This window comes from Pezoporus flaviventris, unplaced genomic scaffold, assembly GCF_033815535.1.
Source record: "Pezoporus flaviventris isolate CSIRO_AGI_PZ_B2104156 unplaced genomic scaffold, CSIRO_AGI_Pfla_v1 ptg000007l, whole genome shotgun sequence".
NCBI lineage: Eukaryota > Metazoa > Chordata > Aves > Psittaciformes > Psittacidae > Pezoporus > Pezoporus flaviventris.
Genome location: NW_026892555.1, coordinates 7891889 through 7914748, shown reverse-complemented (window position 1 = coordinate 7914748; position 22860 = coordinate 7891889). Strand labels below are relative to the sequence as shown.

Genomic DNA, 22860 nt, shown 5'->3' with positions numbered 1-22860 from the left:
CTAATGCTACAACTCAGAGCTGATTAAACTTATTAAACAAATAATAAAACACTCTTTAAAAAGGGGAGCCTTTCCCCAAAATGCTTTTTGATACAAAGTCAAACTGACTTTAATGGTTGCTTTCTGCCCTTATGTTCTTGTTTCCATGTCCTTCTGCCTGAGTTCTCCAAAAACTTAATGATAAAAATGTATAAGATAATATGGGTGGGTTTATTCTTTAATTGCATTTTCTGGCTTTAAGGTGGTTTTGTAAGATTTAAAGGCAAATCAGTTACACAAAGATGTAGTTCACTCAGTTCCTCACAGCAGAACTGGTCTGCCTTGGTTGAGGAGAGGTGCCGCAGAATTACATCTCTCCACAGCACTGCAGTACCATGGCCCTGTTAGTATTCCCAATTCATATATTCTTTGTATTGATATTCCTCTTGTCCACTGACTAACATTCAGTATCAACTGCACTTGGTGCTACTCCAACCTATCCTGCTCTTTGATACGACAGAAATGCTTCCCTCATGTTATTGGGCACAACAGGGAAATGTATTTTGAAGGAGGGATGCTGCATCACCCCTCTCCCTGGAGGCAGCATTCGTTATGTCACCACCTTTCTTTTTGGCTTTATATTACTTTGAACACATATTTCTTCAATGAAACATCAACGTGCACCAGCTGTAGTGCAAATAACTGCATTTTCTTTGAAATATTAATAGCTTCATCATGTATTTTTGGTCAATAGCAGCATCATATTGCTTCAGTGTACGAAAAACATAGGGTGGTGCAGTCTGGTTGTTCTTTTTTAGAGCTGCTTTTAGTTCACCAGATGTGCACATAAAGCAGGAGGTGAATCTTGGTGAATTCACACAGATTTACCACTGGGTGAAGTCACAAGAGGTGTGAATATTTACTTGGTGAATCTGCACTTGAGGCGCTGAAGTAATGGGAGACTCTTGATTTGGAATAGTGGATAATCTGCATGTGTTCTACACCAGGCAAAATCCTTTTTCTGTTCAGTATTTCAGGTTGTTTTTAAATTACCTTGTATTCATTAATTGTGATTCTCTTAATTGTAAATAAAACTCGAATGAACTACTTGCATTCACTACCCAACCATATAAATACCCTTTATAAAACCCGATTTTTGAAAAGCCTTGCAATACTTTTATTGCAGTTGCATCATTTGTATAAAACACATCTGTTTTTTACACATTAATTTTGCAATGCCTTAATGGAAGACACATTTCTATGTTAGCATATGGTTAATAGCTTGCCTTGTTATAAATATTTGCAAATAACATGTTTCATCCTCATTTTTACACTAAGGAGACAACTAAAACTGCCAACGATCTTCCAATACACAGGATAATTCCCCAGTGCTCTAGACCGACGTACAGATGCTTTTAAGGCATTTTTGTTTCAGTGCTGGAAAGACATAAAAAAAAACTCTCATCAGGAGAGGTTTTACAAGGAAAATATTAAAAACATACATGAAGGTTAAATAGTTTTTTAATACTTTAAAAAATCATTATCAGTAAAAAGAGCTGTTTGATGAAAGATGGCAAATGCTCTGTGGATATCTAAAACTTTTGTTATATTTTCATAGTAAAGTATGGAGAGATATAAAGAGCAAATGTACTTACTTTGGGAGTAAGCAACTCTTTTGACTCTTGCACAGACATAATTTGCATTTTTCAAGAACCAGGAATAGTATTCAACACAGTACCTAAGGATGTAGTTGAGATGTTATCTTTCAGGAGCACAGCTGTATGCACATCATACTGCTAATATTGAATATGGAAATAAAGAGAGAGTTTGATCTTGACAACGCCATTAGATATGTGGAAAAAATCAGCTGAGTATTATTCATGTAGTTTGAATACTGGAAGCTAGATCAGGTCTTGGTCATTTGGGTTTCAGGTAGTAGCTACAGATTCTCAGACATAAACATTAGTGATTGAAAACTGTCATTTGAAAATAGCCTGTTGGAGTATTTTAAGCAGAGAGAAAGAAAAAAGTTAGTGTCAGGCTTTACCTCATGCCTTCCTTCCTGAAGTATCTCCTCTGACCAACACAGAGGCACAGCTGGAAAAACCTACACAGCTCCATCACACAGGGATTGATCTTCTGCACTAGAAGAGTGACAGGAGGCGAGGTCACACGGGAGTCTTTGAGCATCGCCTGTGAACACCCTAGGGAAAAACACAGCTCTGAACTAGTTCAAATGCTTCTCCCATTAAATGTCTTACAGTGCCTTATCTGGGCTATGAGAAACGTGCAGGTTAATACGTCCATATAGGTGTCTTAACATCAAATATAGGTGAGGCAGATACACACAGCTGGGCAGTTGCTTGAATGAAAGCCCAAATTTTCTGTCCAACTCATTATTATTTATCATTATGGGTGAGTTACTTAAAACCACGTTGCTTTTATTTATCACAAATGTAAGGAACAACTCTAAAGATGCAGTTTATTTATTATTGTCTGTTTAGGTTGAGATTCAGTTGCCACTGAAGCATCAGTTTTCCACAGTGCAAAGCAGCAGGACAAAGAACAGCGCTGTACACTTGTTACCTTTGGTAGTTTCCCTATGCATATGCTCCTTCAATGAAAAATTCACTTCCAGCTCTGCATGCTTCCCTACACCCACCCTCTAAATCTGAATCCTAGATTATATAAGACTGAGCTAATAAACAAACAGACTCTCACCGCTCTCACCATCACTTGGTGTTTTAGCCTCATTAACAAAATAAGTGTGATTTATGCAGAGGTTATGGCTTTCTCTCTGTCAGCTTTCCTCTTCTTGCTTCTAGTGACTTCAATAATAATCTCATTTCAGCCCAGTTTTTAGGGACAGGTAAAGATTCTCTGGATAAATACATTCCTACAGGTTTCATTAAAACTGACAAGTAACGAGAGAAGAAAAGGTCAATCTTTTCCTGCAGTGAGAGGAAGGCAGGTGAAATTTCTCCATTTCACTATTTGTTTGCCAGGAGCCAGCTGTTGAATCAGTGTATTTTCCATCAAGTGACTACCATTATATTACCTTAGCTTGAGAAAAATGCAGGGAAATGGTGCACCTGGCAATGGCCTCCCTCTTCCCCTCTCTTGAGCCATGGCAATATCTAGTTTACTCTGTTCATTGAATCTTCTGCCATAAGCAGCAAGAGATACACATTTGAACACCAAACATTTCATCCCAGCAACAAATGCAGCTGTGCCAGACTGCAGGAAAAGCAATACAACAGAGTAGGTGATGGCAGCTTATAATGAAATCCTGAATTGCTATGTGGTTTTTCAGTGCTAAATACAATCTCTCTTTAGACTCCCTTTCTGTTTATAGAAAAAATAGGCAAGGTGAAATTGAGAAGGAGGAAGGGGGAAAATAAGAAAAGGTAAGGCACACTTGAAGCTCTTTTCAGCTTTTCAGGTCTTTTTGTCATCATATTAAGAGAAAAAAACTAACATTTGACAGTCTTTTCTTCTCCAAAGCAGTGCCTGTCACACATCATCTTACACCTTAAGGACCATTATGACAGGGCAGAATCAAAGGACTTGCTAGAAAAAAGAAATACAATATTTACAATATGGTAAAAGACTGCCGGCGCATGGCTAAAACAAGTCTTCAACCACATCTCATTTGCATATTTAATAACAATATTATATTATTATAGAATATATTATATTGTTCTATAATTTTATAATAATAATCCATTATTATATAATAACTGAGGAGGAGGTGCTGCATGTGAGGACATGCTTTGTGTCACTACAGTGAAAGCCACTTGCCCTGCAAAGCATCACATCTGATGCTGGGGAGCTGCAGGCACACACATTGTGCTGTTCGCTGCACATAGCAGTCCTTCCAAAGGGATGTCTCTCCTAAACCAGCACTCCAAATATAAGGGGCGTATCTGCAAGCATCATGCTGGTGCTCTGAGAAGATAACAGAGAACAGGCTGTGAGAGGGTACATTTGAATCATGTGGATGTCATATACACCCACTGGGGTGGAAGATCCTGAATGTGCAGGGTGAAGGTTGATTGCAATGTGGCTTTGCCATTTGCATAACTACCAGCAGGCTTTGGCCATGTGCAGATAAAGAGCCCTACCTGCAGAGAATAATCCCTTTAGTCAATGTAATTGCATTTCGCGGTTCACATGTCTCTCATACTTTATAGCTTTGGGCCATCTTATGTTATGTGATAGGAGAGGTTGCGGGGGTTAAATTTGGACTAATGAAGTTCTGTTGAAATAAGGTTGAGTTCTTTAGTGCTGACAAGAAGTTTAATATAAAATGGCATTCGTGGGCAGGAGGAAAATAAAGGCTCTGCCAACCTGAAACAGATCGCTATGATCCCGTTTTTCTCCTGCCAGCACTTGCCCGAGGAGTCCTGGAACAATGGGCAGACACTTGATGCTCCCAAACTCACGGGCCCCTCTGCAAGCTGGTTGTGTGTCAGAGGCACTGCACAAATATCAGGGATAATAAGGAAGTCAAGGATGGGCAAGAGGGAGCCCCGTTTCTGTTAATGTTTCATAAATGTCATTAGGATTAGGCTTTGTCCACTGAATAGCATTTGACACACCTTGATTTTTTCCCACTCCTTGGCACTTAAAAATGAATGATTTCTTGCTTTAATAAACACTCTTCGTGCTAAAAACTGCACATCAGAGCGTGAGGCAATGAGGTTTTAATAAAATTTGTCCATGAAAAGTAATGTAGAGTTGCTGTGAATAATTAAAACTTGCTAACAGCCACCCTCCAATGAATCTCAGTTTCCACCGCAGTGGGTACTTGCTCTCCTGCCTAACAGGTGTTAAATACTTCATGCAAGCTATGTGTTCCAGCAGAAATTCACCTTTAACTAAATGCAAATTGAACAACTGCAGTTTCAATTTGGACTCATCTATGTGGGAAAGAGAAGTCAAATAGAAAAGCTGCAAGTTAAATTGCCTTGGTTTTCATTTTTGACAATCACTTGATTTTAAATTAATGCTGCATTTACATAATGCTGTATTTCCTTAACGCTGAAAACCCTTGTCAATTATGTTATATTTAATTTTATTTGGATTGAATAGTATGCTCGCATCATTGTTGAAATGAAAATTTTCAGTGCTTCCTAGAAATGTTTTATCTCTTCTGTAATTCATTTCTACCGTGAAATGTATTTCTTTTTTTTAATTCAATTCACAATTTCCTACAGATTTGGATAGAAATTTAAAAAAATAATGAAAAGTAGGAGTTTCTTTCAGAATCTTCTTCTCTATGAATTTTCTTTCCTAAGAAATCGAGTCACCCTAAAGGGACCAAAAAATGAGGAACCACAGCTCCCTGTGCAGAGCTCCGCTCTTGTCTATTTGAAATTACCACGTTACTGTCACAGGCAGATAAGTGACCAATACTTGCTGCACTAAACAGACTTTTCCATTATTAGCTCAGTATCACGTCTCTCTGACACTGAGATTAAATTTTGCTGCCAGTGAAAAGCAAGGATATGGCTACTGTGAATAATTCAGATCTACAATATCCCTCCCTGCATGCTCCAATATGCACAGTTGCATATTTTATCAGTTCACATAAGCTTTTGTGATTTAAGAAATGACTTCTTGGGATAATGTCTCAGACTTCAGAGTACTGTGGATGCCCTTCATTGCTTTACGATCCCACTGTTCAATTTATTTCCTCAAACGCATGACTGATATATGCAGGTAGACAAACTCTGCCATCCTGGTTTCCAGTGGGGAGGCATTAATGACTCCATTCCTTGGTCTTATTGAAATCCATGTTTCAAAAGGGGCTGGTTCCCAGTCCATGTTTTTACAGCTTCTATAGTGTTGCCCACCAGACGGATATTGGCACATGGACAAACTGGACTGTGCACACACTGGACATACAGAGAACTTGGGTTTTGTGCAGAAGTTCTGGTGATGAGAATTACCATAGAGTATTCTTCTGTTCCCATCAAGGTAAGATCAAGATAGGTCTCCCAATAAGGCCTAGTTCAGCTGAAATGCTTCTCTTCACACCATCAAAAGTCTCAAGAAGTCAAACTCTATTTGTGTGATGTGACATTGACTCATTTTGTTTATACAACCAATGTATGTCATGGGGGTGAGGACTTGTATTTTGAACTCTTCTTTAAACAGAAGTAAAATGAGAGAAAGATGAAAAAGGATATTTGGTTTCCTATCTACATGGTTCAAAAGCTCCCTTACATCTAGAACTGCTCCTTGGCTCAGCACCTATGAGTCTTCTCCTTGGAAACATGTCTCAGTGGATAGGTTTTTTACTGCATAGTTCTCAGCCCTCCCAGGCAATAGTTTCTTCCCCCTCTTCCTTGACACTGCTTTTCTGCAGGACTTGTGTTTCTGTGATTACTTGATGCTGTTGTCGCACCTTGATTTCCATGGTCAGCATTTTTACTTCTGATAACATTATTTACTTTTGACAATGAATGCCCCACAGAGCTGGACGCTCTCAAACACTTTCCAAATGCTTTTCAAATAGTGGGGAAGAACCACCAGGCTGCAGAGTTTCCCTTCATATGAAAACCTGCTGCTGAGGCTCACGGTTTCACTTTACCTCTTCTGTTTTGACAAGCAAAATATCAGCAGCAGTTTTCTCTTAGTCATATTTATTAGGAATCCTTATCAAACCCCCACATTTCCCTTTGACAATACCAGAACGGTGCAGTTTGTTTTCCATGTTTCCTACTAATCCATCACAAACCATTTAATCAGCATTTGTCTTTGTTCTCCTCGCTTACCATCTTTCAGAATTTTCAGGCTTTCATTTGTTCTTCTTATGATTAACTTATTTTTGTTGTATTTCCTAAATGTCCAAACAAAGCTTTGAACAAGTATTAGTTGACTGGCATTTTAGTTCTAAAGAACTAAACTGGTTCTAAAGACTCCTCAGGTATCAAATCTAAATGGAGACCCCTACGATTTTGTCCCATATATTAACTTTGCACTACTATGCTTCCCTTAGACAGTCACCATATGGAAACACAAGCAGTTGAGGGGCAGATATCCAAAGTTCCCTTTGGCAGTCCTCACTACCAGCAAGACTCACGTTCCCACTCAATTGTGATAGCAGCAGAGTGAACTTCAGTGCAGGGATCAAGAACAGCCTTTTCCCATAACATCCCATGACCTCTTAGCTCCATCTCAGCTCTAAACATCCAAAGTGGTGAGACACAATCATAATACCAGGAGACCTTGGAATTGTACTATAGGAGTTTTCACGCCACCATGAGCGGTAGCTGCCAAATTTCTCTTCCTATTTTGCTGCACAAAATCAGACAATCACAGTGCAGGTCTGGAATACAGGCACACAGATTTTATCTGTATCCCAGGGCAGCCAGTGTGGATTTTTCCTCTAGTATAAGATCATAGTAACACTGATGTACTTTCCATATTGCTATCAATACTAGAACATACACACCAATGTATCCCTCAAATTGACTTCCTCAACTACAACGTTAGTGGGAGCATATAATCAGGAAGTGTAATTAATATACATGCAGCTTCAGCTGTGTTTTGCTTACTGTTCAGATGGCCAAGTGGTTGAGTTTCCAGTGTGACCACTGAGGGTGAGAACACCGGACTGGGGTGGAAGGATCACAAGGGTACTAAAGATGTCTGTATGATGGGGTGGATTTTACCTAGTTTTTAGGTGTCCATGATGCTGGATCCTAGAGCTGCAATAGTTGTGTTCTGTTCCTGAGGACTGAGATGTGTGGCTGAGATTTATTCCTGTTGTGCTCCTGAGTGCTGCTCCTACTTTGTGAATTTGGATGTAGGTAGCCTGGACTCAGACACACACACACATGCTCAGCATCCAAAGTAGGTGCTGGATTTCTCCAGAGTTCAGACGCTCCTCTGGCATTGAATTAGGTCTAGTTTTTCAAAGCTTCTTACTGAGCACTTATCTGTAAATATCATTTGATTGCCAACATGAGTATATGATGCTTGTAAGTGGAGTGGCACAACATCTTATATTAACTCTTAGTTTCTAACTCCTTATTGGTGTTATCTAAAGGAAGAACCGAGCCTTCCTGAAAATCTAGGGGATGAAGATCCGTCTTTAGCTCAAGAGGAAGTTTGCAATATTCTAAATTGAGGGCAAGTCTGTAGATTCCATGTGGCATCGATTGACTTCATAATTTTGTTTGTACCAATAGGAAGATTTAAAGCATGATACTTTCTTTCAGAATGAATCAATTTTAAGGTTCTCCAACCCATGTTAAAATTGACACATGGGGTACATATGTTAATTTCATCACCTCGGTATAATTTGTATGTTGAATGTGTGATTGTGTATGATTCACAAACAAATACGGAAGCAGTCCCTTAGACATTCTGGGTGGTTTACATAAATAAGAAGTCATGTAAATGAAATGTGTATGTTGTTTCTGTGTGGAAAAACCTATATATTGATGGAGTTTCGAACATACTACCATTTTTGCTGAATGGGTACGGTTACTTACTGGTAGCTGAGTAAAGCTTCAGGCTCACACCAGGCCTGTAGGGTGGCACAGACAGCAGTGCAGAAGACAAATCTGAGGGAGAGAAAAGAATAGAACTTGCCTTGACATCTTTGAAAAATAAAGAAGGAAAAATCCCCTCTGAAGCCACAGACCACTAATAAACACTTACATAGACACTGATGTATAAATACATCCACAGTCACCTATTCCTATAAATGCTATTTTCTATTCCATAAGTGTTCCATCTGACATGCTTTGTTATTATCCCAGATCAGTCTCACCTGGCTCTGTTTGTATGATTTTGCTGGTTTCTTGAGGAGACACTGTCTGCATCCAAAATGCATCCATGTCACCTGTGGGAACAGAAAGACATGTGCTTCATGTCATTCAGAATATTTGTTATTTAGCTGTCTCCTGAGAAGTATTGCTCCCTCACCCAGCGCTTCTAGTGGAACATAAAAGTGTCAAGATGAAAAAGGAAGGACAAAAGCTGTACTTCACCAGATCTTGAAAAGTTCATGGGCTAGGGAAAGGTAGGATTTAAAGAAAGTGTGTAAGTGGAGACCAAGAGAAGCAGCCCCATATTGCTTTTCCACAGCTCTGCTCACCAAGTTTGGAGCAAAATGTGAGGGAAGACCTGGATGGCAGAAATATCCATGAGGAGCAAGACTTAGTTTTCCCCAAAAGAATAAGGAACTATGAGATGGACCCAATAATTGATTTTAGCACTTGCGCGACAAACACATTGACTCACTAGTGACCCAGAATGGGTCTCCCTAAACAGAATGCTAATGCTGTGGGTTTAGCTTTTGGCCAAACCCAGCACTAGCAGGTAGTTAGTTTCAGTCCTCCTCATTGTACTCACTGGGCTGCAGGGCTGGTGATGGGGTTGAGCTCCCCCCTGCAGTCAAATGGGGTCCAGCTGTGCCGAGTGGTCCGGAAGCGTCCACATGTAGTGGTGGAAACCACAGTTCTTTCACTCCAACCGTCTTTGGCCATGGTGGGGACCTCGTGGTGGTGATTTCCTCCCCTTTCTGGGCAAGAGGGATCCTGGTAGCTGCAGAAGCAGGAGAGGTGGAGGGAGGGCACCAGCTATGTACTGCATGCTGCTGCCCCATGCTAGCAGTGAGCATAACACACTGGGTAACAATATGCAAATAACAAAAGAAGGAACTGAAATATTCCTGCAAATTCAAGGTTTTTTCCTTCTCATAAATTATTTTTTATTTCCTGAAGGCCTTCACTACAAAGGAATGAGCTGAAAGCTCTTGTTTAGGTGGAGGTGAGAAGGCAGGCATTAGAGGACAGATACTGGAAGTTGAGAAGTGATGACACTGTGTGGCAGGAATGGCACTTGGGTTAGAAGAGATTGCAAAGGTTGGTATGCTGATAAGCAAATATAAAAGCTTATAAAAAGACAGCAGTCTGACTAGAGAAAATGTAATAATTTTGTTGTAGAGGGATGTAGCTGAAGTGATGAGGAAACATGAAATCAAGGTCTAAATTTCTCTTGGCTTCTACCACATGCAGGCAAGTGTGAAGCCTTCTTTATGGCTTTCACAATGAGGCAGACTAACACATGCCTTGTAGCCCTGTGGCGAAGATAAGTGCACTGAAGTTTATGAAATGCTCAGGTACTCACAACTGAAAGTCATATAAAGACAAAGACGGAGAAAAACAGAGGAAAAAAGATAATAAAAAAGGAGAGGAAGCCGTTTAATCTGTCTTTTTTGTTGTTGTTGTTTAAAACCAACAACCATTTTTTCTTACTTCTCTACCTTGTTAGAAAACTTTTTCTAATAAAATGTCTTTTTTACAATAGTTTTCTATCCTCCAGCTATTCAATGCATCACTGACCTGATCTACTGCTGCTTTGGACAAGCTTCTATTTTACCCTGTAACTGTAGTTCAACATCACAGCACTGAGTAGCAAACATACATGATCACTTGTCAAGATGTTAATCAAGGAGAATATAAATTTAGGTCTGACAATATTTGCTCACTTTTAAATGTCCACACACGTTCTGCTGATGGATCCACTGTTTTCTTTGGGTCTTCCTGTAAATTCATGACACTTGAAAACATCGAGTCTGCATCTTTGAGGTGTGAGAAGAGAGGGTTAGAACACTCACCATCCCTTGCATGTTGTGTGATAAAAAGGGAACAATTCAGGTTCTGGTAGAATAGAAACAACAGTTGTCTTCTTTAATTAATCTTTGGCAAAGTGATATTCTTTGAACTGGAGAGAAGCATTCTACAGCTTTCAGCACAGGTAAACTGGCCCCTGATTTCACTAGCTGTCTTCTTGCTTTAATCAGGCATCGAAAATGAGAAATAGTCATGGGCAGCAATGAGATGTGATCACTTGAAGGGCAGCTCAACCTAGCAATGCAGCTTTGGGTGGAGGATCATCGCAGCACAGTTTGAATACACCCAACTCATTTCTGAAGGTAACTCATGTGAAGGTATCAGGTTATTTGTGCTGAGAGCTAAGGAAGATGTCATTTAGGTTAACTGGGAGCCTCTCCAACCTAGTGCTGAATTCTGTTAAAGCTCTCATCTCAGGAGGTTTTGTTAGTTCCTCCACTAAAAGGCCTTGTAGCCAATGATTTATAAGTTTGTGAACTTCATTTATAATTCTAAAATTAAACATCCAATAATATAAAATATTATTCTATTTTAATGATAAAGCTAAAATAATGTGTACATATATAAGTAATGATAATAATATGAAATAATATTTTTACATTATGAAGGTAGGGTATTCATTGCAAGTTTTTCATTGTTGGCCATGGTTTTCATTGTTGTTGCTATTTCCTTTTACTCCCCAGGATTTACTTACCCAGGTCAGAAGATGTGTTACTGGAAAATGTATAATTAATAACAGGGGATTTCTCCAGCACTTCCCAAAAGTCAGACAGATTTCTCCCTGCAAACAGAAATGATTACAAATATCAAGAAATGTTTCTTTCTAAATGTAAACCATCGCTGAGAATAAGTAGGGCAATATTTTGGGGTGGAATAGTTTTACCTGTCTGCCCTGTCATCACACAGATGTAGATACAATCTGAATCATTGCTCTGACGCACTGAAAGGCAGAAAAATGTAAACCAGGCCAGTGCTGCCAGTTTTCTTTATATGATACTAGCTTGAACAGTTGAAAACACAAACACAAAATGATACGTGGCTACTGCAGCTGGACAAATAATTTTCTTCTGACCTGATTTTTGGTAAAAACCTTGAACCAGCATCAAATCCAAATGCAAATATTTCCATGGGAAACTTTTCTATGTAATTAAAATTGTAAATTACAAGTGTCTTTACATGGGAAATGAATTTCTTATGATAATATAGCCCATAATTCTTCTTTAGGAATCACAATTCCCCAAATACCAGTATTAAATAGTAACCACCCAAACTTTCAAACTAAACATAGTTGCTAATAGAGACACTCATGTCTCTACGTTATATATATCCACATTATATATGCATCTTGTTCCTTTAAGGAGACTTGTTTACAAGTCTTGCTTTGCATGAAAAATGCTGCTGAATTAGAGCAATGGGCTTTTATACACTTTTCTATGCTTGTTTCCATGCCAGGAGTAAATCAGAGAAATAAGGCAATGACAAATGTTAAAAGGAAATGCAAACCTGAGAGAATAGAAGTGGATTTGAATATTTCTGTGAGATAACTGGTGGAGTTTCCAGTAATATCAACAAGTAAAGCTGTGAAATCTGGACAAAAAAAAACAGAGAAAGTTTATGATTGAAAACACACATTCTATCATTTATGTGAAGTCAAAAAATCACTTTTATATGTGATCATATTTTTGATATAAGCTTGTACATGATAATAATGGTTCAAATACTTTAACTTCTAGATGTTTCTGCTGAATGGCAGAGGACTTAAGAAGCCACTGTAATACTCTGCAGAAATATATATGAAAGACAATATCCAAACTAGCATCAGAAGGAGATCCAAAGCCTGTAAGCTCTGCCTGCACCAACTGCCTACCTATCTGCCATGTAGGACCATCCAGGAGCTATCTGCTTGTCTCCTCTGAGGTTTACTTCAGACATACTGATGATGTTGTTGTCAGCTCAAAAAAGCGGGTAGCGGTGATATGGTGTTATGACTTTTTCATAACAGGTTCTAGCAGTAACAGTTCTCACTTAGGAGGTGACAGACGTGAGGCCTATGTTGGTTCCTGAATTCTTTCTGCCTGAAAGGATGCTGTCATCACCAAAATGTTCTGGATTTAGCACAGAAAGTTTAAAGTTTCTCCACTATCCTCCAAGGAAGACAGGGTCATTATGGAATAAGTCTTGTGAGATGTGTGGGTCCAGAAAAAGCCATGAGAGCCATTGAGGCCAATGTGTGGTCACCACATGAAGCTTAGAGACTCCAGGTTCTGGTCACTAGCTGCTGAGCTACTTTTGATATCTTACATTAGCCAGCCATAGAATCCAAGCACTCAGATCCATCTTGGAACGTTAAATATGGTGAGATCAGGGGTGTGAATGATGATTTGCCCAACAGCATTTTGCAGTCCATTAAACAGCCCTATTACATGTTAATCCTTGCTTTTCACTCTAAGGCTAGCTGAAGTTATTGGAGACTATTGGTGCAGAGTAACAGTTGTTCATCTCATGTGGGTCATCTCAGTAGACCTAAAGTGGCTGTGTAGTGTCTCCCGCACTGCTCTTTGTATTCTGAAGAGGAAAGGGAGGTCTTTCAGCTGGGTAAACCACACCAGTCATTTAACTGATGGCTCCATTCCAGTCTAGCTGGCTGGATGCAGCCCTCTGAGACTGAGTTCAGTGAGCCTCCCTAAAGGTTCGGAGCAGCCTCTTGTCATGAGTTATGGCTTGTACTTCAATAAGGTGATGATACTCATATGAATGAAGTCTGAAGGATTCAGGCTACAGCGTGCAGCTCCAAAGGAAATAATTAATCTTAAGTACATGCAATTGCCAGTGTCTCCTGTGTACCCACCTGTCAAGTCATTTGTCACATTGTTCAAACAGTAGCAGTAACGCATAGGGAACTTGCCAGGGTCAACATTTTTCACATTGGAAACTGTAGGGAGAGACAGAGAAAAATCAGTATCTTGGCATAGGGGCTGTGTGAGAGAAAATGCTCCTGCGCAAAGAGCCAAGGCACTCACTGTTATAAATGGTGACTGATACTTTGTGGAAGGCAAATGAGCTGTAAGACGTGATGCTCAGCAAAGAGAAGAGCTTTTTGGTACCTGTGGAAACACATACTCATGCTATTAGTGGTTGAAACCAATTATGAGAACAGCATGTTTTGACTCAGCTCATTTAGGAGACAGGCTGAGGGAGCTGGGGTTGTTCAACCTGGAGAAGAGAAGGCTCTGGGGAGACCTTAAAGCAGCTTCCAGTGCCTAAAGGGGTAATGGGAGAAAGCTGTAGAGGGGCTTTTTACAAGGACATGTAGGGACAGGACAAGGGGCAATGGCTTTAAACTGAAAGAGGGGAGATTTAGATTAGACATTAGGAAGAAGTTCTTCCCTGTGAAGGTGCTGAGGCGCTGGCACAGGGTGCCCAGAGAAGCTGTGGCTGCCCCATCCCTGTCAGTGTTCAAGGCCAGGTTGGACGGGGCTTGGAGCAACCTGCTGTAGTAGAAGGTGTCCCTGCCATGGCAGAGGGGTTGGAACTGGATGAGCTTTAAGGTCCTTTCCAACCCCAACCATTCTATGGTTTAATTTCTGAAAGACTTCTGAGGTGCAGATACAGCTGCCTGAGATTCAGTTCTTCCTCATTTCCACTGAGGGAAGGCTCACTTGCATTATTTATTTGTTATTTGGGTTTTTTTTTAATTCAAACCTACACTGGATTATAAAGTACTTTCCAAAGGCATCCCATAAGTAACTATGTCGTGTCTATATAGAAACACACACTACTTTCTAAATTCTTTATGTCAGATAACAAACTGCATTATAAATGTGCAAGAGTAACATGTTCCTGGAATCAATTCTGGAGGCAGACAGCATGCATTTATGGCTTCTGCTAATACCCATTATCTCATTCACCACTAGGCTGACAGCCTGTGTGACCTGCCCAGCCTTGTCCCATTACCTCTGAGCACCGTGTTTAGCATTCCATTCACCAGCTCTGTCAGGTTAACAGCAGCCAGATCCACGGACTTCGCAGGCAGCTCTGAAAAAGAAGGGCTCTCTGAGCAGCTGGCTGTATGAAGGCACAAGGAAAAGGCCATTTGTCCCCGTTTATGTATGGAAAAACATCTTCCAGAATGGGAAATGGAAAGAATGAGCAGATTAAATATTGTAATGTACTCAAAAATAATAAAATAATGAGGAAATAAAGATGTCAGGAGTGCAAAGAGGAGCCTGGGAAGTAGAAAGGTCAAGCCGGCAGTGCAAGTGCAGGCCAACACTGAGGCAGGGCTCTTGGTCACCTCTTCCCTTGAGCATGCCCTTGAGGGGCTGGCAGGGAGCAGAGCCAGTCCTGGTGTTTGGGTCCCTTTTCGTGCCAGGCAATCGGTATTTGCTGCCAAAAGAGCAGTAAGGAGGAGAAAGTGCCCAGGAAAGGTCCCCCCTTCCCCAGTGCTATGTGGAACTGGGATGAAAACATAGATCTGATTCTTTTTTTAGCCACCTTGATGGCTATAACGCCACTACAGAATAAATGGACTGCAGCTGAATCACACTTCTCTTTTCAAGTGATTTCTGTAGCCGTTGCTTATTTGTTTTTCCCAAGTTGAGATTTCCAAAGATGTGCTTTTGCTTCGCTCCCACAACGGCATGCAGAGGTCTGTGAGTGAGTGACAGAAAGACAGAAAAAGGAGCAGGATGGGAGAAGAAGCATAGAAAGCTGAGATGAGAACAAAATCGAATCTGGGGGTAAATACGATTTTCCGATGACTTCAGTATTATTTTTAGCCAATTCAAAACAAAGCTGCACCCCAGAGCTGGAAGCAGGGCTTGTCCGCAGTGTAGAAGAGAAGAAAAGGATAACAAAAGGGTATTAAGAGCTGGGAAGGAGAGAAAGGAAAAAGAGAAAACTTCATTTTAGGTTTCTGGAAAGACAGAGGTTAAAGTGGCCGAGGATCTGGGTAAGGCCTGGGTTGGGTGAGGAGCTTTTGCAGCAGTGGTGGATTTGGGCTCATGGAGAGCAGCCCATCTGCTGACACCTCCATGCCCAGCACAATACCTCCACTCCCGTTAGCACGCACACACAGGGCCTCCTGTTGTGCTGCTTGTTACCTGCGGTAGCCAGCACTGCCACTTGCTTCTCTTTCTTGTTTTCTCTTCTTATGCAGGAAGCTGTGAAGTGAAGAAAGAGGCTGAGAAACCGTTTTCCACTTTGAGCCTTTTGCCTGGGTTACTTTGCTACTCTCATTAGTTATAGCTCAGAAACTGATGGATATCAGCACTGCAAAGCAGGCCACTGAGTATCCACAACAGCAGCCCATCAAATGCCTAAAAATAAGGATGTCCTAAAGCACCAGCCAGATGCTTTAGCTGACAGCTAATGGAAGAAAACAGATTAAATGTCTGAGTTTGCCCCCTTAGCTCAAGAATCCAAAGAAAACAGTATTATCAAACTGTTGTAAAGACCTGCAGTAGGCTTGGACCCAACATTAACTGCAAGGAATATAGTGTAATAAGGCCAACTCAAAACAAGTCTCCACAGGCTAGATGCATGTTTGTTATTCAAAGCAGTCATTCAACTGAGTACTCTTCTCCAGAGTTCTGTTGCAGGAGGAATGAACTGGAGCTGGGTTCAGGATGTTGGACTGGCTTCCTGATTCACTCTGTGCCCAACAAATGAAAGATGCAGAGCAGTGATTTAGGTATCACAGGACACGCTGAAGTGCACGACTTTGGTGCTTAGGATCCCTATTCCATCAGCGGAGAGCTGAGTGCCTCCAAAGAATAATCCAGAAGGCTCTCCACATGAGCCAGTGATAGCAAATGCTACAGTCCCATCCCTCTCTGGAGGTTCAGCTTCTCAATCCATCAAGCTCCCCAGGAAAAGTCCTCTCCTGGGATCTGGTGGTGAGGAGGTCCCACCTCAGCTGTGGTGATGCTTCTCTCTGCGTTAAAACCTAATGGGCAGCGATCTCACCAGGGAATATGAAACCTGGGTTCAGCTTCCTCTTCAGAAAGACTAAACCTGTAGGGCTGCAAGCAGCAGAAGAAAGAGGAGGTGTGCCTGCATGGTCTTGCTGTTCGCACTCAGAATGGTGAAACCTGGGTGCTTGCCCTTATTCGTACAAAAATCTATTCCTTGTACAGCAGACAATCCCAGGATATCTATCTCTTTCATCTTCTCTCCTTATATATATATATATATATATGAATGAAAAATACCCTATAGATAGACAAGGCCTGTGAATCCTGACTCCTCGTGCAGTACTCATCAGCTGTATTAACATCTCTAATTTTGTATGACCTAAATTTGGACTACCAACATAGGCGGTAGGAGCTCTTCTAATCCTCTGTCTCTTTCCATACACACCTTTCTGACTCCAGATTCATGGCATGGGATACAAAAGTAGACCTTTGCCTTCATCTGGTCTGCCCTGCTGAATGGCACCAGCCCTGGGGATCCAGCCCATCAGCCTTGCTTGTGCAGGGTGAAAGAACCAAACCTGCCACAGATGTGGAAATGGGACTGTGGGAGCAATTGGGAAAGAGACACCCTAGGAGCACCAAACCATCATCATCCTTACCTGTGTTGAAAACCAGAAGGAGACACAGAAATCCCAGGCTCATCTTCACTGCCACATGCCAGCAGAACCACTGCATTCTGGACTCTGACTTCCAGCAGGTTTGGATGCTCTAGGAAAAAGAAATACTCTTTTAGTGGTGTTAAAGTTTGCAGTATTGTGTCCAAATGTTGTCCCAGAATGATGTGACCATGAGAGAATTATTAGGTCTCTGAGATGAAGAGAAAACACGTGATATAAATGGCAAAGAATCAGAAATCACACAATCAGCATTTTCTCTGTCTGTGTTTGTGTCATGAATTTAGTGACTCTTGATTTTTTGAGTCCTATGTCAGGGTCTACAAGAACGCTGGAGAGAGACTCTTCATCAGGGGCTGTAGTGATAGGACAAGGGGTGATGGGTTCAAACTTAAACAGAGGAATTTCAGGTTAGATATAAGAAAGAAGTTCTTTACTGTGAGGGTGGTGAGGCACTGGAATGGGTTGCCCAGAGAAGCTGTGAATGCTCCATCCCTGGCAGTGTTCAAGGCCAGGTTGGACAAAGACTTGGGTGACATGGTTTAGTGTGAGGTGTCCCTGCCCGTGGAAGGGGGGTTGGAACTGGATGATCTTAAGGTCCTTTCCAACCCAAACTATTCTATGATTCTATGATTCTACGTAACTGTGGCTTTAGTGGGGCTTGGTAAAGTCATCTCCACAATCCTCTTCTCTGGCAGCATGACCTGAGCCCAAGGGATACTGACACATCAGGTGCCTAAACCCTTTCTGTTGAAAGATGATAAAATTTACTCATGTTCCATTTCAGACCAGGTATTAACTGCTTTTATTTTCAGAAATTTTCCTTGCCTGGTCATCCCTAGTCTTGTATTTCTGTACTTAATTGTTGTCATCAAGTTGTGTCCTGTGCTGCCTTGGCTAGGTTCTTGGGAGGGATTAACCATGCTGTGCCTTCCAGACAATGATCTGCTTTACAGATTTCAAAGGATTAATTAGAGGTGGTTAGAAAAAGAGAAGGAAAATCTTAGGTTCCTAACATGCTCCCCCTTGTTTTTGTAATGTCAGAACATGCCAAATAGTTCTGTAGTTGTCAGAAAACGAGGCAGCATACGAAAGTTAGCAAAAAAAAAGGCAATTTTTTCCCCTATCTCTTAGAGTAACTCATCTCGCAAGTATGCAGCAAATCATTATCTACAAGATAATACTGTTTGATTAACAAACTATTATCATAATGTTTAAATTCATTCTCACAGTGAATTCACTAGAGAACGAACACATTCTGAAAATAGCTAATTTGTACTTAGTGCCTCTGAACACACTCTTCCTTGAAGAAGATGAAATGATACCAAACATTTCTGTGTTTGAAATGTCTGTGCTTGCTTGTCAGATGAGTCAAAAGTGTTTAAGTGCTAGCTCTGCTAATTCAAACAAAGCTCCGAGAAGCTTTTTAGGCAGTTCATCCTATCTATTCAGTCCATCTGCCTAATCTTTTCTACTCGACTCCAAGCCTATACTCACCCACTGTTTCTGCACAGCATGTGCAGAAGAAAGGGCGGAGGAACAAAGAAAGCCTTGGCGAAATCTTTCTCCACGGACTTCATATTCTGCCACTTTCCATGATCTGGACTGATAGTGCATGGACAGAGTCCAGTGTCCCATGGACCAGAATAGCATCAAAAATCCTAAACTTGGCTCTTCTAATATCGATATTTGGGATCTGACCAACAACTAGACTGCAGACCATAAATGTATTGCTACCACAAGGATCACAGCGCCTGACACCCCCGCAAGGCCATCTCTGTGTGGTGTTATAGAGCTGGTTCATAAGTAAAAGGGTTGATAGGTAGTAGATAATTTCCTATCAGGGATCTAACTTCATTACTTATTTACTTGAACTGGCTAGAGTTGTTCATGGTGGTGGGACAGGGAAATAAATAACTGATAGAGAACGAGCAGGCTAGAGAAGCAGTTAGAGTACATGCCTAGAGACAGAGAAATGGCAAGAAGATTGACATAGGAAGGAACTATCTTACCAAAGCATCTTAGGAGCGAGAGAGGAGAAGAAAATAAGAGCTGTAAAAGTAGAAACAAAATAGACTGAGATACGAAGTTGTGCTTGTATGCATCCCATGCACATTGAGAGACGTTCCTGCTCACCTGGATTTGCAGCTCCCTGCTGTCCTCCCCACTGAGCTGCTCCTCCATGTTAACCAACACACGCAATTTTCTCCTCTTACAATGCTGATTTGCAGCAGGAATTTGGAGCAGGCATTAGCTTGGCCATAACACCCACATTTAATCGAGGTGTGACTACACACTACAGTCTAGCAATTAAGACAACATGCAAACATAATCTGGAAGAATGGATCATAACAGCCCAAATCTTGTTCTAACAGAGAAATATTAAATAAAGTTGGTATAAAATGATGGAAAACCTTCCATTCATGGAAGCAGATTTACCATTGTGGTGTCCCCTGCCCAGTACAAGATGCTTAAAGAGAAATTGCAGAGAAATGTCAACACTAAGAACATTGCTTAAGAGACAGCCCTTCCTCCTCAATTGATAAAAGCTGATGTAAATTTGAAGCAGTAGGTGTTAACTGTTTCCAAACACTTTTCCCAGCATTAACTCTCTGAATATTTACGCTGTCCAGTTAAATTCCAAGGCCATCTATGACATTCCTAGAACTGCTGCCTGAAATATCTCTCAGCAAAGTCGATTTTAATAATATTAACTTTTACAACACTAATCATCTTTTCATTCCTCTAGTTATCTGATACTTAGATTTTATCTATCAGGGACAAGTCTTTATTACTTTGTGACTGTATCTCCTTGTTTCCAACATACGTGACACTACTGTGATGACTGAAATACACGTCCAGATTGCAAACATGAAACCCTCATTGTACTCCAGCTCAAAATCACTAACCATTTCCATTTCCAGACATTCTGAGATTCACAGACACCACAGGCACAGGTGCCACACATCCATGAGCAGACCAACAGATTCCAATAAAGTGACTCAGTGAAAATGTTCCTTCCAAACATTCATCTGATACAGGCAGAAAGTCAAGCCTTTTGCTGCAAATTCTCCTTTATCTCTACTGGATGCAATAATCCTCTTCTGTTTATTTTAAGCTGTATAAAATTAGTAGAATTCAGTTTACTTTGAACTGTTGATCCAGAGTTCCCAGAACTAATGAACTGGAGATTTAAATCCAGTTCAGATTACCTTTATACACTCATGTAGACCTCTTAATTAATACCTCTTTGCTACTGTGGATTAACAGCAATCTTAAACCAACGGGTTTATTAGCTATACTTCATTAGAACTCATTTTCATGTAGCAGGTAACCATGAAATTTGGATTGTTTTTAGTTTTCATGTACAGACAAGGAATCAAATATCCAGTAATTTACCCATGTCTTCATGCTAAACAGAGCAGAAGCTAAAAGGGCAAAGAAATACAAATGGAAAATCCTTGAGTATTAATATCCTTACCTTCATTCAGTTCCAGCATCCAAAGGTCATCTCTCATTTTAAACACACCATGATACACCGGGTCTAAGGAAATATTCCACGTTAATGTGAAAATATGCCCATGTTACAATTACACAGCAATTACATTGCTACAACTGCTTTTAAATTCATATTTATTTGCATAAGAATTTAATAAAATATAATCAATACATGTTTAACAAAAGAAAACCCCAACATTTCTTTTTCTACATTTCCATCAATCATTAATAAGACACCTGAGATGGTTTCCTCCAAGTACATGTGAAACCACTGAGGTTTGGAATGGTTAATTCCAATTTACCTGGTATCTCTTGACAAAGATGATTTTCTTCAGAGCTTATATAAAACTGGAGGTTATTGCCAAGTCCTAATAAACACTTTATGAAAGACTCTGAGATGACAAGCTTGATAATCTTGCTTTAAAATCCTGTGAAAACTGTTATCTTAATCCGAGAAGGACTAACTAGAGGTAACACAATCATAAGCATACAAAGTGCCTGTTGAATCCCGCATGGAAAGGCTCTGTGGCAGGTCAGGTGGGGATTGGGAGCTCCTTTTGGCAGTGATGGCTTGAAACACTGAGAAGAAGGGATTTTTCTTTTTTTTCCCTTTTAAAGGGACAGCATATCATACTGTTATTAGGCAAATGCCACTTTGATGGTGAGAAGTAGGCCAGGATAAGCTCCTTTTGGTAAAGCTTTAGCCATCCTTCAAGGAGCAATTTAAACAAGAAACATTGTTGGGAGGATGGAGAAGAAATCTGAAGTGTACTGTAACTGCAGAATATCAAAAGCAACGAAATGGCAGTTAGAAAACTGTGGTGAGGAAGAAAGAGAGATCTGGTCGCATCAATGACATCAGGCAATTTCGATGATGTTGAGTGATGTTTTTTAGTATCCAACATTATCTTAGTGTTGGAAGTAGTTGGTGAAATTCTGCTCCCATTTACGTCAGTGGACTGGAAGTGATTCCTCCAAAATCAGTGAGTTTAGATGCAATGCTGTTAAAAGCAGATAATCATCCATTCAATAACATTATCCTAAGCCACCAAACACTTCTTTGTGTGAATTAATTCAAAACCTTGTAGTAATTACAAAAAGAAAACCTAAATTGATCCACAGTCAGTGTAAGAAATAGAAAATGCTTTAGGAACCTGCACAAAACCTCAACAGAGAAATATTCTGTTAGAAAGGGAGGATAAAGATGAGATGCACAGGATGGCTGCATACAAGCTGTCTGTTTGGAATGGTCCAGCTTGGGAATGGTTGGGGTTGCTGTTCAGGAGGACTCTGGGATTGCCCTATGTCATAGCCCTACCAATGCTCTGGACATCTGGATTGCTGGGGTCCCCAGCACTACTTAATTTATTATTGGAGATATTGCCTGGGTAACTAGTATGTCATCAGGTCATAGAACCATAGAATAGTTAGGGTTGGAAAGGACCTTAAGATCATCCAGTTCCACCCCCCTGCCATGGACAGGGACACCTCCCATTAATCCATGTCACCCAAGGCTCTGTCCAACCTGGCCTTGAACACCGTCATTTGTCTTTATTTAACTGTATTGTCCCAGTCTTGCAGTCCCACCAGTTAAGGTGCAGAAAGCTGTCATGTTGCCCAAAGAATGAAGAAACCTACTGCAACAGCTAAATCGCTGCAACCTGCCAGTGTGTCAGGTACAAGATAGTGATTTTTCTGTTTTCAGGTTTCAGTCATATATTTTGGAGGGTCCTGTTTTCCCACAAAGAAGATGTTTATGGGATCATGTTTTGCATGTGGTAGGGCTGTGTCTTTGTCCTACAATTCTGTCTTCACTAAGAATTTAATAAGCTGGAAGGCAGCTGCAGCCATGTTTAAGAGTTATAGCTGGTAAATACGATGCTTACACATGCACACGCATGAACTATCCTACCTTCCTTTTCTTCCACTCTGCATTTCATGAAAAAACATGATCCAGTGGGATGTCACTGCATCTAAAATTATCTAATTCTATATGGCAGTTACTGGTGTGATAAAAGGAAAATTCTCATGACTCGTGACTAAACGCTGCAGCTTGAGGAGTACGGAAACACCTTTTCTTTGACAAGACTTACTTTTACCGATTTAATTACCAGTTGCTCAATATCTCATCAGGAAGGC

At 40.6% G+C, this 22860-nt stretch overlaps 1 protein-coding gene across 1 annotated transcript; it reads right to left on the bottom strand.

The window, feature by feature from the left end:
• Positions 1 to 1199: 1199 nt before the first annotated feature.
• HHLA1 (HHLA1 neighbor of OC90) lies at positions 1200 to 20872 on the bottom strand. The gene is made up of 16 exons (XM_061447713.1): positions 20705 to 20872; positions 17209 to 17317; positions 15737 to 15796; positions 14589 to 14669; positions 13655 to 13738; positions 13483 to 13566; positions 12138 to 12221; positions 11518 to 11574; positions 11329 to 11415; positions 10490 to 10582; positions 9352 to 9543; positions 8768 to 8839; positions 8487 to 8558; positions 2027 to 2183; positions 1635 to 1717; positions 1200 to 1416 (listed from the first exon to the last, which is right to left on the bottom strand). Exons 1-16 carry the CDS (start codon positions 20708 to 20710, stop codon positions 1373 to 1375), a joined length of 1365 nt encoding a protein of 454 aa, XP_061303697.1. The 5' UTR covers positions 20711 to 20872; the 3' UTR covers positions 1200 to 1372.
• Between the last annotated feature and the right edge of the window lie 1988 nt (positions 20873 to 22860).